Here is a 15896-nt window from a genome sequence, read left to right on the forward strand (position 1 = left end):
TCTTTTTAAGTGTGGCTTAGGCTAACACTCATTTCCCTGTCTCAAAAAGCCTCTTGACCGAGCTTCTGAAATGCTGTCACTTTCCGTAGCTTCCCGCACTTCCCCGTATTTTCCTACTTTTGTGCATTACCCTGATTTTTTAAATTTCTTTTAGGGTTTTAAAGCATCCTCTTTAGTTTGTACATAACCTAGATGATTTTAGACTTCACCCATTTATAGAAGAGAGAACCAGGAACGCTTCTCCGAGCATCAAAATATGTTATTGGGCTTTTGTATTGCTGTGACTGGACTTCTTTTTTATTCTGGTACGCCTGAACTTCTTTAGGAGGTTGACTTACCCAGTTGTTATTCTGTTATTTTACAGCATAGTATTGAAATTTATCTAGCTTAACCTGACTGCTAACTTGTTATAAACCTTCTTAACTATAGTTAATGATGCCTGGCCTTTATTGTGTAGCCAAATGGGTTCCACTGTTAATGAGATTGTTTGATTTAATGCTATCTCCCTTTACATCTCTGTCAGTGAAAAAGGTCCACCAAATAATAATGGTAAGAGGGTTGACCCAGCGCTGCATCACATTTGATGGGTGTTCATAAGATAGGGCTGAACAGTTCCTGTGTGTTACCAGAATTTCTTTGATTACAGTCAATTTCTCCAATGTAATATTGAGACCTTGACTGAAGGCAGCATACAATGAGCCTTTAACGCTCAAAGGCCCATATTATGAATACTGGACCTCGTATTCTGCATGTCAACCTGCAATGACACTACTGGGGGCAATGTCATACAGAATTTACCAGGAGAATGGGCCCTGCTTACACAATAAGCAATGCAGCATGCCCCCCCCCATAATACCTGTATTGATAATAACTCATCCTTTGAGATTCCCGATAGGGGAATAGCTGGAGATATCGACCCAATTGGGAATCACATGCCACTTTTAATGAGAGTCCAGTTTTGATGTAGCTTGGACTTTACCTTTTAAAGGGAATACCTATGATTTTTGACAACACGCAGATGAATCGATGTGTCCCGTACCAACTATAATCCTTTACTTGCTTATCAACACTGTATTGGAATATTCTACTTACTGATTTATATGCCTCCGTCCACATTTTCAACAAATTGCCCTCAAAAACGACTTCTTCAGATGGAAATCACACCCCGGTCCACTAGCTACCCCTCCCTACCATTGGAACATCAACTTAAATGAAGTCAGGTCACAATTCCTAGACATACTTCTCGATTTGTGCCACCTGCCACCATTCTACTGTCTCTTCTAGTTGTTTAACTGATGCAGTCGTATTCTAATGTACCATGCCTTAGTGCCCATGTACAACACTTTTACAGAAAATGCACAAATAAAAAAATAAAAGTAAAATATGCCCAGGCTGAGTTCACCGCCCTGTGGTGTCAAAACCAATGGGGCACATGCATCCGAAGAACTTTTAACACATCCACAGAGACTCTGTGTTTTGATGTATGATAACAGAGATGAACTGACTTACCTTCTGAGTGATGTGATTGATCCATGGGGAAGAGCAGTTACTGAGGTCAGGCCCTTGAGGATCCCATATTCCATCTGGTGCTATGCACAAGTAGGTTGCCACTCCTGAAACAAAACCCAGAAGTTATTCAACATTGATAGTAAATGTTTTGTAGGTTTTACTGCACTGTCAAATTACAACTCAGTCACTCAAACTCCAATATGCTCTTTTTAAATTCCAGGGATCATAATATAGGTGATTCAGATTTGCCTAAAACACAAAGAGATCTCGGACAAGCTACACAGAACCAATTGCTTAAGCATTTGTAGAGGCTCTTTTAGTGCTCCATTTATATCTCTAAATAGAGGTTAAGCCTGCCTGTCTTTCCACTAGTAAGTTTTTATACATCTTATTAAAGCAGCATATTATCAGACTGTGGCTTGATCTGTGCCTAGCTACCTGCATCTGTTGAGTGGAAATTCCAATTCAGAACATAGAAGGAGGAAGTGATCCCTCCGAGCGTATTTTTGCTACCTCTGATGCATTTGTTATTTTACACTGCCACTATTTTTTCTCCACTGGCTGTCAGGCCTGCCTCTTCAACAATGAATTCTATCCACCATGTTTGTAAATGGATTGCATTTGCCTGTGATGATTATTCTCTCTCAAGCAGGATCTCGAGATCCGTGGAAGCGTAGCCCTTGGAATGTTTCTACATTAAGGTAGATGAAGAGCCAAAATGATGAGGGTGACTGGCAATCCTGAGGCATCTGACGAAAGATGGGAGTGTCCACAGCATCATGTCGGCTGATGGTAAACTACAGACCAAAAAAGTATCCCTTGCGGAGTACAACTGGCTCCTTGGAGTCTAGCGTAGGACCAATGGTACGCCGTGTGATGGCCCACCCACTGTTAGTGGTGGGAAGGGAAAATTACCAGTTTCTTTATATAGCCCTCACCCACTCTCGTAGTGGCATGCTTCATCATCGGATCACCCTCCCAAAGGTCAGGGTGGGCTCAACCATATTCCAGGGAGCACTTGTGAAGATAGGGTGTAAGGGGGCTTGACTTTAAAGATACAAGTCATTACCCACTCTGAAAGTATCCTTTATTAGTAGAGTGGGATGGAAGGATAAAATATATCATAAGGATGTGAGGATATGATGGTCCTATGACCCTAAATCACCAACATGTTTCAGCCCTAGTTCTACAGGCCTATATGAGGTCCTGGGCTTTCGTCAGGGTGGATAGCGAAGAGGTCACTCCCCCCAATGACGTGACTAACATGTGGTTATTACTGAGAGCATTCAATTAGAATGCATAAGATTTGTAAAATGTGTACTTGGCGCAGGTATGTTCCCACAGGGGAGTGAAAGGGAGACCTTTCAGTCACACTTTCGTCAAATTTCCCATCCCGTCTGCATACTTAACTTTGCCTCAGGTCCCCTGCTTGCCGCTGATGGTAACCTTCTGAATTTGTTTCATTAGGCAGAACCGTCAGCAAGACAGTACACCATAATCATCATCATCATCATCGTCATACTCATCATCATCGTTATCAGCATATGTTATTTTTAATACTGCCCCAGAGACTGTTCAAAATAAAAATCAATGTATTCTCATACAATCTAAGTATAAGAACATTTTTTATTTAAAATCTGGCAAAATAGCAATAATTAGCGTAGGATAAGAGCAAATATTAGACCTGCATTTGTTTTGGTAAACATGACACAGCTGGTTCTTTTTTGGACCTGGATGGCAAACAGTTCCAAGCCATGAATATTATTCGAAGAATCAAGAAAACCATTTGAGCTAGCAAACAAACTAGGTCCATTATGTTCAGCACCACAAGTGGATAATGTGCTTGCAAAACGTTCAGGTAGACTAGATGCATCAAAACGGAGTGAAATAGTAATTTTAGGGAAAAGGATAGTAGAAATAGATGTGCTCTTTGTAATGATGTTAATTACCGAAATGCCACTTTTTTTTAAGCATCTACCTGTGCTCAAATGATAAGGCTCTTATACCATGCATGTACAGCACAAGGACATAGTGAATTCCTCTTTTAATGAGGGATCAAATAACCTTAACCCGGGCCCCGGGGTCAGGACATCCTCAGCTACAACAATCATCTTCATTGTCAATTCCAGTCGAAGCCATGCCTCAATTTATTAAATATTAAACTTCGTCCAGTCCCAACGCCTGCTCCTGAGCCACCCAAATGGGAAGTTGGGCACAATCAGATAATGGGGTTGTCAAAAAGACATTGTATTGCTTATCAAATACAGTTGGCTACAGAGGTCTTGGCAGTGGTGACAACCCTTAAAAGGACTATTTGTTTTGCTGAATAATACGAGAAAGACAACATGTTGCAACAGTGTGGGAGCAGGAATAGTGAAGCTCATGGGCATATGCCTTCCCCTTGCCTATATATCAATACCGTGCTGATATTTTCCATGGAGCAAAGCCGAATGGCACACACTTTTCTGAAGTAGTTGGAGAAGAAGTACAACTTGGATATGTGACTGTAACCACAAGCAAGCATATGTGGTTCATAAGTTTTTTTCCATAATGGTGTGACAAGTCAGCTGAAAGAGTCACTAGCGAGAAATGCAGGCAGTTGAGTGCATGAAAGTGCAATGCTTTAATGAATGGTCAGTTGGTCATTCAGTGAGGGGGGTTTCTCAATGAAAAGTCAGGCTAACTCAACTGGTCTTACTATGCAAGTGCAACTCACAGTAGAAACTACCATAACATGGAAGAATCAAGAACATGCAAAAAGCTGAACATTTTGTGTTGAATAATACAGATGTGTACAGTTTCTGAAAGAATCGCTGCACATTCAATTTCCTGCCGTTGGTGTGGGAAGGCAAGTTCATTTTCAATTAAATGTCTCCATACCTTTTACAGACATTCTCCATTAACCTTTTGAACAATATGTTTGTATTTATTTCAGTGGATGTTCACATACACCGTGTATACTAGGAAATCATATTACTATGTTTGCCACACTCCTAGCAAACACAATCCCTTTCCTGCACCATTGTGTATACTGCCAATTGTATCTGAGCAAGAGATGATATCCCATCCTATTAGTACTAAGACAAAACATCTCTTCAAAGTGATAAATAACAATACAAAACAAAAGGGGTATCACCATGGAAGAGAATTGTACAATCCGATTGCTGAGTGGTGCATAAAAATGCATTCCCTGGGGAAGAGGAAGCTCACGAAGACACCCTAGACAAGGGAGCATCAGTGATGTGTAAGGAGATGGCAACATCAACCTTCAATATTATACGGTTCTCTTGAGGGCGACAATAGCCTTCAAATAGATTATGACTTCTCCTTCATCCAGATTGATGTTATCCCGTTGGTGCCAATGGTATTTGATTGCAAATATGAGTAAGTGGGTGCGGGTGGTGTGGGGCAATGCTGTGTTTCAAATAGGACTAAGAAGTTGTTAGCGCGACTTGGACGGAGGAGGGTGACATTGGGGAGTATTTTTCATCTGTATTGCATTCCTACATCCTTGCTCCACTTTTTTTTTCTTAAAAAAGTCAAAGTCATGATGTTGTCTACTGATTGTGCAGAGACCTCTGGGTCACAGAGCCCTGCTCTATATGTGTCATTTGGTGAATAAAACCTGTTATCGAATAGATTATGACTCTCTGGCTAACCAGGACATGTTTCCTACACACACATGGCTCATCTTTTATGTAGAGCTGATTCTTAGCCTTACGATCCGGCGCCGTTTCCAAAGTCATTGCAACCTAGTATCTGCAACATCTGCTGCTTAGATTCACACCTAATGAAACCTGAGGCATCGCCAGCTGGAAATCCCCAAATTACTTCATACCCATCATACCTCCACTAGAAATAAACAAATTTCCTGTTTGATCAAAACACCTCATTAACTAAGAACACACTGTATGGCTGCTTGCGGACAAGCTTTATTTCTTAACGCTCTACGCCTGTTTTCCTAAAGCCTATATACATGTATTCCAGCCTACCATATGTGAAGTATATATGGGCAAGTAGAGGCAGGAGTGAGAGAATATCTGTGTACCCCTCATCAGCATTGGAATTGAGTTCAGATCCTTGCTCCCCAGCTTTCCCCTTACTGCTAATAGCACTACCTATTCACTGTGGTACTTATTGGACAGACTCTATTAGTAAACACTGCACTGTTATTCTTTTCCGTTCATACATTGTATTAGTTTATAGCTGACTACTGATCTGAAAACTAGTTATGAGGACAGTAATGCATGTTAGCCAGATATTATGTCAATGATTTTTGTGCCTTGAGACCCTTACGGGCGAGAAGTCGAGCTTTACAAGTCCCTTGATTGATTGATGACATGTAGGCGTTATTATTTTCGTTAGGGACGTTTTTGTTTGATATCAGCAAAATATCAACCCTTGGTAGGGTACTTGATTATATTACTGCTTTGCCTAGAGTTAAGGATACCTTTTGACCCTCTTACAAGATGCATTTCGTAGCAGAGGACAACAAATTACTTACAAGTAGTCACTAAACAAATACATTTCTGTCAGGTCAATCAATCAGCATTAGCAGATGTCCACTAATTAACGTTGCAGGTCATTCCAACTGGCTTACCTACAGTCCCTACGGGACATGGCTGTTTTGCCATCTGTCCTTGCCGCGTCTTGAACCACACAATTTCCCGTGCCTCTGCAGCTTCACAGCTCTCCGCCCCAATGGCTGGAAGCTGAGAGGAAGCTGGTGCTGGGGGTGTAGCCACTTCTTCTGGCACAAATACTGCTGGGGATGGGGTGCTGGTGCTCTTGTTCCTTTTAACGGGTGCTGCGGTGGTGGTAGTGGTGGTAGTTGTTGTGGTCCTGCCCACATTGGTGTTGGTGATTCGATGTGTGGCACTGGTTGTCGTACTGCCAATGGAATTGGGTCCAGAGATGGATAAATCTGTATTTGTAGGAAAAGAAAAGAGAGATGTATTTAAAAAATGTTTTGCAGAAATCAAGCAATCGTAAAAGAATTAACGCAAATTGCTCTTTTAAGACAAATTATATTATATTGCATTATATTGGTTGACCCTAAAACCATCAATTCATCCAGGAGGCTGCCTCAGATCAGCTGGTGCTTACAGAACTAGCTGGAAAGGAGGGACATGAAAAAGAAAAGTAGGGCTTAGGAGATAGGGAATAAGGGAGGATCAGTGTGAATCTAGTGCTGTCACCCAAAATGCTTGTACTAAACTGGTGAAGTGTGGTAGTGCATTATGGAAGCCTGGTTGCCTGGACAGGAAAGTGGGAGAAGAATATGCAAAGCTGGGGTATTATAGGCCAGGAGAAATCAGAAAGTGAAAAAGTAGGGAGTGGAGATATTCGCTAAGTTTTCTTTGAAAAGGTGCCTATTATTATACATTTCAAAAAGTGCACATGGAAAAAAGATTTGCAAGTCAAGCCTGTCATTTTTTCGCAAAATATAAAATGTATGAACAAATGGTCCATTAATAGTCTGTATAAGGAATATTATTTACCAGCGTTCTAGGTAGGGTTTCACTTGGTCTGCTTGACAGTGCAGCTGTCTGCAAGATAGTTTGTTACAAAAGTTTAGAAATGTACATAGAGTGGACTGTTGCTCCACCAAGAAGAGTATCACTCTCACCTATTGGCTTTTTAGTGTATCATTTCTCCTCCCAGAAAGTGCTTCTTTTGGAATGCATGAGGGACTATTTTAAATTGTACATACAAAAAGTCACTCAATCCTCACTTTTAGTCACATTCAATTCTTTGTCTCCTATATTCACACTATGCATAAATCAATCCTTTGAGCAACATTTTCTTATCAGTGGTAATGCCAAGAGGAGAGGCTTCTATGTGATAAACAGCATTTGTTTTGGGCAGGAAATGTAAGTAAGCAGCATTGGTCAATACTTCTGTTTACATGTGTTTGCACATTAAAGCCAGACTTATTAGCGTTGTCATTTCTTGTTGCCGCCTTCTTTAAAGAGAGCTCTTTAGGTTAAAAAAACCATCCCAAGCTAATAACAAATATTCTCAGTATTGTACTAATGACCAGATCAAACAAGATAACATTAGTGCCGCTTTGTGCAAGATTACCTATAGTGACCTCATTGCAACAGCACTAATGGCAAAAAAATGTTTTATCAATTTGAAATTTCTCAATTTAAGTAACACAACAGCAATAACTGCAATGCCTATGGCATTAAGGTAATAATATTTATAATAATTCCCCTTCAATGAAGCATGTTTATCGACGAAATACCGGCTTCAAATGTATTTCGGAAATTCAACCATTTATCTCCTAACATCAGCTTATGAATTCTGAAAAAAAAAATATTTTCAGATTTTGTGTATATTTATTAATTGAAGCGAAGAAAAATCTTCTAACAATAAACTGGGTTGCGTAGAGGGGAGCTACTCATGATTGTAATTGCCATTGTATTTATATAACGCTTACTACTCCTGATGAGGCGTCAAAGCGCTTTTCGGCAAGCAGCATACTATTCTGGAACCCAAAAAGGATTAGTGGTGAATTAGTATAGGGAAATATGAGTTAATTTGAGCGGTGGGCATGTGAGTCTGTTAGCTGGATTGAAAAGGATAATGGAGAGAAAGAAGAGAGAAGAGCCTAGTGTTTATTGGGAGGTCATAGTAGTTGTAGGAGGTTTGGGATGAGTAAAGGAGAAATGAAGGAGGTAACTGTCTCTAGAAATAGATTAGGGAGCTCATAGTAGTAAAATGAGTTTCAGATGAGTCTAAGGAAGGATACATGAGTGGAGAATTTAGAAAGGGTTGCTTGGGAGATCATAGTGGTAAAAGGAGAGTTGAAAGAGGATGACTAGAGGAGGGAAGTGTATAGAAAGGGTTATTTTGGAGATCATAATAGTAGAGTGAGGTTTGGGATGAGTCAGAGAGTGGAGGTAGAGGATATATTGAGAGAGGCATAGGGTGAAACATAGGGTAGTGCATTGGAGATACTCAAAATTATTATTATTTTTATTTTACAATAGAAGTAATGTAATAAATGTATAGATACATAAGTACAAGGGGGTATACAAGAATAAGGAAGGTAACATATCAAGATTTAAGTTGTATTTGATAAACTCAGATTTTTAAATGTTGCTGTACTTAAAACTCATTTATTTGTGGATTTTTTAAAATTTAAATATTCTTTTCAATATTTCAACTGCAGTGGACAATAGCCACTGTTATGTTCTCCAAGCTAAGACAGAGGTGCTAGTAGGACTGTTTGAGGAGGCCAACATTGCTCAAATAGCCTTATTAGCAAATCACCAAGGCCCACTGGCATAGCACCCACGAAACCAAATGGTTAGTCACAACCGGCGCGTGCAAGTAGCATGGTGAGAAATCGCTCAAAACAAAATGACTGCTTTGGCAGGTATAAAGGAAATCCACGGTAATTACTTTCCCACCCTGTGAATAGAAGAGAAAAGATAAATGCTAATGCCAGAACGGCGGCATTTCAATTAATGTCAATGATAAGGCAATACATCACAGAAATTATGATAAGAAAGGAACTTCTGAATACTCAAGCAGTTATTACCAACTTAACACTCTGCAGGCTTGTGTGGGCTAATGTAAAACACGCATTTCCATGCAGCCCAAGCCAACAATGGCAATGGAAAAAATCTGCTCTCAGCGTGACGCAGTAGCATGCATTCAGCTCCGTAAACGAGTGAGTGCAGAGAGGGGAGTAGCGGGCTTTCATTCTTTTGAGTTTTGTAGTGTTACAAGCTGCAGTACAGAAATGAACCCAGAAAGGGATTGAAAACACCTGTTGGAGGAGTGGTCAAAGGACCAGCACCCACATGGGCTGAAACATCTCAGAAATAGTGGCGGCCACCATGGTGGACTCAACAGACCCTCCAGCATTTCGCGATTTCGCGATCTGCGAAAAAATCACGAAATCCGCTTAGTAGCGTGATGGCCGCGATATTTACTATTTTGGCCGCTAAAAAAGGCCTCCCTGCAGACCACAAAGAAATTGTGCCTTCTTATTGGCTGTATACATGCAAGTGACTACGTGCCGTAGTACAGCCATCAAATAGCTGCTTCCTCCTGCAACATTATAGGTGGCAGTTCATTCAGTGAGGGAGTTAGCCTCCGAGAGCACGCGCTCACTTGTATGTTATTTTAAGTGCCGCCGTTCCCGGGATCTGATGGGTCGACCTAAATTAATGAGGCATTCACACAGGAAAACAATCAGTCCGGGCGGTCGTGCAGCTGGTAAATCAACTGCTTCCCGGTCTCCCGGATTACTTTCAGATAATGGGAAAGTCTAGTCCTCCTATTTTTAATATCTTACCCCCCAGATTCATTCTGTCTTTGCTTTGATCAGCTCCACCCACATCACGCACTGACAAGGCCCGGTGACTGGTGAGTATGTATGGGATGATGAAGTTCGGAGGAGTGAGCTTCATAGGAAGACGGAAACGGGTGCCTTTGTGTCTTGCCACAGGTGCATTTTATAATCTGGCACTTCTTCCTCGCTTGTGTTGTTCAAATAAATGCTGCACACCGTGCAGAACGAGAGACGGGAACTGAGGCCCTGTCCGTGCCCACTATGAGGACAGGCATTCAGATATTCCGACATTCAAGGTCACAAAAGTCAAACAATTACAGGGTGATTAGGGAGTCGGACAGGCCAAAATGTTCGAGCTGTTTTACTTGGGTAGTGCTTCGTGAGTGTCGCTGCGCAGTTTTACGCTCCATCAAAGAAGTAACAGCAATGTGTAATCTGTTTGGGCTGTCTATAGAAATACATGTCACTATTATTGCAACAGTTGAACCCTGGGGGTGATCTTAATATGATAAAACCCTCACTTGCCAGGAAATTATTGTGGGAGGGACAAAACATAATATGTTCCCTTATATCTACATCATCAGTTATTACCCCTTTATGCGTATACACCCAGGAAATTTAGCATCCGACTGGGAGGAGGGTACACTCAGCCATGACATTCCTGCTTCCGTGATGTAAGCAGCAAAGTGCCAGCATCTTATCATTCTCCTATCTGTTGCTGCAGATTTGGAACTCCATCCATTATCACCAATAGTTTAGGGAAAAAATAAATATATACCTCATTCTAAAGTAACAGCAGGCATGTGATGTGGTAGTTACAAGCTAGTGCCTTGTGCCCATTACTCCCAAAAGACTTGAAGTCAAATGTAGTGCTTCCGACTTTCCTCACCTGAGCAAGCTGTCTTCCCAGTGATAAATGAGAGGCAGGGTGACAAACACTAAGATGATGTTAAAACGTGTTTTCATGGAGGTTCCTAAGGATGTGGGAGATTCAATGAGCTCTCCTATTAAAAAAGAGAGAATGCTGTCGTACAAATATAACATTTGGCACTGCATCGCATTTGGTGATGCAGTGCACGCAACAAAATTAGTTTGATTTATTTATATGTTTACTTACCTGTTAAGGTTCGTAATCCATACATCACTACCCCCCACTCTGCTCCTCCCCCTACCCACGTCACCGCCCGGCAGGCACTCCCACTACCGGCCGCGGCTGGAACTTAGCTCAGCACTTTATATTTTATTGGTCCCAAAAAATAACAAAGGACTTTATCTTGGGAAAAGGAGCTTGGTCAAGATGGAAAAGTATTTCTTCTTCACTTAGGCCCTTGTAAGTTGATCTCTCTTCTTTCTTGTTTACATTGTGAATCCTTCAGAGTGTCAGAGGTAAGCATGCATATTTGCGCCGAAACAAAACGTTACTGCTCCATTTGAGATCATTTGTGGTGATCTGGGCACCCACCACCATCATTAACAACCCTAAGAATTATACGCCTTTCCAGCTTAGTGATGGCAGGCAACAACTGTGTCCAAACTGTAGGGAGGCATCCACGTATTGGGATAGGACAAGAATTAGACCGGATTTGGGAATTAGGGGCAACAGCATACACTTTATTGGTGGCTTGCCATGTCCCCGGATACTGGAAACTCAGCGTGACGTCTGCCTTTGGCATGACTGTTGAAACTTGGGGATGAGAGCCAACTATCCTACGTGTAGGTTGCAGGGAACACTGGATGAGGATGCATGTGCGAGAGGAAAGCAGATGGATGAGTTTTGAATCTTCCCACTTTGTGAGTGGAATCAGACTCTCATCTTGGATTCAGTACAGCTCCCTCCTACAAGGTTAGGACTGGAGCATTGCTTCCGTAGAGCTGCAGATACCTATTTCAAAGTGGAATACTCTGCTAAAATAGTTTCCAGTGATTTCAGACTGAAAATGAATGATTATGAGTAAAATAAAGTGCTGCAAAAATGCCGCTAAATTTCCATATTTGTGCCGCTAAACTACCATATTTGTGCCGCTAAATTTCCTAATCCATGCCGCAATATCCTGGGGGGTCTGACTGAACTCAAGGGCAGAGACGGAAGCTGATCTCAAGAGAGCGACCAAACACACCAATAACATGAGCACTTTTTGAAAGGTCCTTGTGCTATAAATGGCATTTATTCTACGGCATGATACTGCAGGATTAATATCAGATAAGAAGCTCTACAGTTCATGTACAGAAGAGATTTAAAGGATAAACTATAGAATAGATGTATTATTATTATTGATGATGATAATAGTATTGTTTAATAATGATAACAATATTAACGCTAACAATGATATTAATAATAATATTAATAATGATAATAATAATAATAATAACAACAACAACAAAACCAAAAATATAATGATAATAATAATGCTGATAATAATATTAACAATGATAATAATAATAACTGAGTAAACTGTGTGTGCATTTGCAGAGCCGCAAGGCTTGCCCCTATCCTCATTCATGCCTCTAATGCCTGCACAGCACTGACATGCCTACCAATCTTGACCAACAAGGGGATTTTGTTAGACAGGCATTGCAGTAGTTATCAGTTATCACATTGCAAAGATTTTCAGTAAACATTAATGAAACGTTATATATAACTATATTGTTAGATTATGTCATATAGATTCAGGTGGAAACAAAAATATTAATATATGTTGAATTTCTTTCAAGCCAAAATGCAGGTTTCGTAACAATGACTCTCAAATTCGTAGGACATCCACACTCAAAAATGAAAGAGTCGAATTTTGGAGGTACTTCTCAATGTTGAGTTGTCATTCAATCGTCTAGTAAATGCAATGGCCAAAGGGTCCATCTTCCATCAAAGTCAAGACACTTCTCTAACCAAACAAGTGAGTTGAAATGACCTCAGCAAAAGTCACAGTGCAGCTGGAGGATTGCAAAGTGGCCGACACGCCCTAACCCAAAAATATCAATGACAGGCTTTAACAAGGAGAGTTCCATGTGGCAATGCTGGTCATCAACAAAGAAAAAGCAGGGACATACTTAATGCGCCTTCAAACAACACCAAATGCACTCCGCTTGAGATTAATTTAAGCCAGGATTAAGATTTATACAACGGTCAGAAGGCACTGACTGCCACATTACAGGTAGAAGTTAGTCTGTCACTGCAAAGCAAAAAGGGCACCTGACACCACATATACTGAATGGTATGTACGGAGGCGAAACCCGACGCTGTCCAAGATGTGACTTGAGAGATGTAGGTTTTGCCCATATGACATGGGAGTGTGGGCGCCTGCGAACATTTTGGGAGAAAGTCCTACACACGATCGGGAAAACACTAGCACGCAACCTGCCTAATACAATAGAGGTCTGCTTATTAGCCAATTCTCCAGACAGAAGGCCAAGAAAGTGGCTAATAGATTCTTAGACCTCGCACTGGTTTTGGCGAGGAGCATTGCAGTGGAAGTCCAGACTGGCCCTGTGATAACAACATGGGAAAGTAATGTAGATACCTGGGCCCGAGCAGAACAAAGAGTGCTCCAATGAGAGGATGCACGAGATATGTGCCGAAGACCCATAGCAGACCTTTGGACAGAAGTATCAAGAACCTGGGAGGCCGGACACAAACTAGAAATGGAAGGGGATGAGGAAATGGAAGGGGGCCAAATAGGTAGTAGGCATGAGCCCAGAGAACTATACAAGAGAACCTCAGTAAGAAAACAGATGGGAACAAATTTAAAGGACATTCCCAGATACAGACACCCCACTCACACATGAGCCAACTGAAGATGGCTACAGATTGCCTTACAGCTGAACCAACATTAAGATAATTCTTATCGGAAGAAGCAATATAACGCAGACTTGGGGGGCACTGGCAGACACACCCATAATACCTTTAATTAAAAGTTGCACTGGCTGAGTTTGAATATAACCTAGCTTTGGGCTTGGGATAACTCCCTTGAGAACACATATATCAAGGGTATATGTAAAGCACTCGAGAGTAGCATTATTTACAGTACAGATTACTATCCACGAAGGTAAGAGAAAATAAATGTGAACTGTGCTGGCTGTACTACAAACGCCAATTGCTCTGGAGATGGCGCAAGACTGAATGTACAAGAGGTTTTACCAGATTGTAATAAAGGAAAAACAACCAGTAAAGATATATTTTAAAATAATAGCCTATCTCGTTCTATATACAAACAGCATTGGACTCCATACACAATGCACTACAGCTAGGTGTTCCCATTTGACATGTGACACCTATTGCTTGTGTTGACTTTTCAGTGAATATCACTTACATGTTTGAATATCTACTCATATACCTAGAAAAGATCGGTCCAAATTTGCACTCGTAAATCAGGCCATTTACACACTTCTGTTAAACTGGCACCTACATGTCCTTCTGAGGATTGACACCTTAGGCACAAATTGTCAAGACATTGTACAACAGATAATGTAGAAGTTGTAATAAAAGAAAATAAGCCCTCAGTAGATCAATGACTTTCTGGTTGAGCTTTACATATTCAGAAAACAGTTTCAAAAATAGCAAAGCCAGCTAATCTCCCCTCCATCTCCTTGCTGTCCTCTGCACACACACAGGCGCCCGCACATCCCTAACAGATTTAGATGGATGTGCTATTACTGAATTAGGTTCAGAGGTCTAGTTATTCAACAAGACAATCATATGATGAGATCCGATGAATATAACCTCCATTTTATGAGCACAGAAAATAAGAGCATCCCTTTTTTGATTTCCCTCTCACATCTCTATGCTTTCATCCAATCTTAATTGGTTAGCGGTAAAGCACAGGCGATCGGGAGCATTTGCATATAAATGAATCCTAAATCCAAGTAAAACCGCCAATAGTCTGCAACCTGTGAAACATTATTTTAAGATTCACGGTATGGAATACAGATGAGGTTTCCAGATTAATCCATACAGTCAATACATTTATCATTGGACATAATAGAAAAGCGTTCAAATGCATAAGAACTTTTTAGATGGACGAGCCGATTAAAAAATGCCTACTATTTTGAGTCTGGGTAAGAGCTCTTCTCTCTTTTCCCAGGCATGCATCCAAATCCTCTCTTCATAGGTCCGGGGAAGGCAGATGAAAGTGTTGTGACAAACAGGATTTAAGAATTTGGCTTTGTACTCTCAGAGACACAAAATGAAGCTAAGACATCAACACAACCATAAAACAACCACTGTAAAACAACAACTGCTAAGTCAAAGACATTTGATCAAGTTTTGTAAGATGAAATATAGATGAGTAGATAAGGTGTCTTTGTTTTACTATATTACGGGTTATGTTTGTGTCTTATGCTGTTCCCAGCTTCACCTCTGGCTTGGGCTTTCTTTCCTATCTCATACGCTCTACTCCATGAATACCTTTCCCCTTCCTATCTCATTTTCTACTTCCTACTGTTTAGTCCTCTCTACAGTGCCTTTCCAGTGTGGACTCCTCTATGATTTTGCCATTGTGCAAACAACCGCGGCGGTGCCCATACTTTGGAGCCCGCACAGAAATGTGTGGTTTCCTGAGCTAATGGGTGAATATTAGGTAAGTCATCCATGGACCTGACCGGATCCCAGTGTGTCGTGTCACTGGTCACATGTCTACACCCTCCTGCAAGACAAATAGCATATAAAGAAGGAAGTAACATTATATCCTGTCTGAACACAGATGCAGTTTATTGCGGAGCCAGAGAGTGGATTTCAAACACTTCAGTAAACCAGATTTAAAGACTGACTCGTCTGAAAATGGCAGGAACGCGCCTGCAAATCATTCCCTGAAGACCCTGCTAGAGGAATGTTTAAACTCATTTCACAGACAGAGGTATCAGGTTTACATTATCTATCTCTTAAAGCCATGATTCGATCTGTCTAAAACATAAAAAAAAGAGCAGAGGGACATAGTGGCAAGGAGAAGGAGGGAACGAAACAAGAGGATTTGAGAAATGAGTGTGTTCAAGAAGGCCGGAGACAGAAGAAAGAGGTAAAGTGTGAGACAGGAACACAAGAGCCGACCATTGGAAAAAGAAAAGCATATCCATCACTTACAAAGAG

The 15896-nt window shown here is 41.0% G+C and overlaps 1 protein-coding gene across 1 annotated transcript in view; it reads right to left on the reverse strand.

The window, feature by feature from the left end:
* LOC147665952 (adhesion G protein-coupled receptor L3-like) overlaps positions 1–15896 on the reverse strand; it is a 477982-nt gene that overhangs the window by 200128 nt on the left and 261958 nt on the right. Inside the window, exons 5-6 of the mRNA XM_086949385.1 lie at positions 6110–6433; positions 1510–1613 (exon numbers count right to left, since the gene is read on the reverse strand). Of these exons, the coding sequence (XP_086805511.1) occupies positions 1510–1613; positions 6110–6433 (428 nt within the window). The remainder of the gene's footprint in view (positions 1–1509; positions 1614–6109; positions 6434–15896) is intronic.

Source organism: Lissotriton vulgaris, unplaced genomic scaffold (assembly GCF_964263255.1).
Source record: "Lissotriton vulgaris unplaced genomic scaffold, aLisVul1.2 SCAFFOLD_1371, whole genome shotgun sequence".
Classification (NCBI taxonomy): Eukaryota; Metazoa; Chordata; class Amphibia; order Caudata; family Salamandridae; genus Lissotriton; species Lissotriton vulgaris.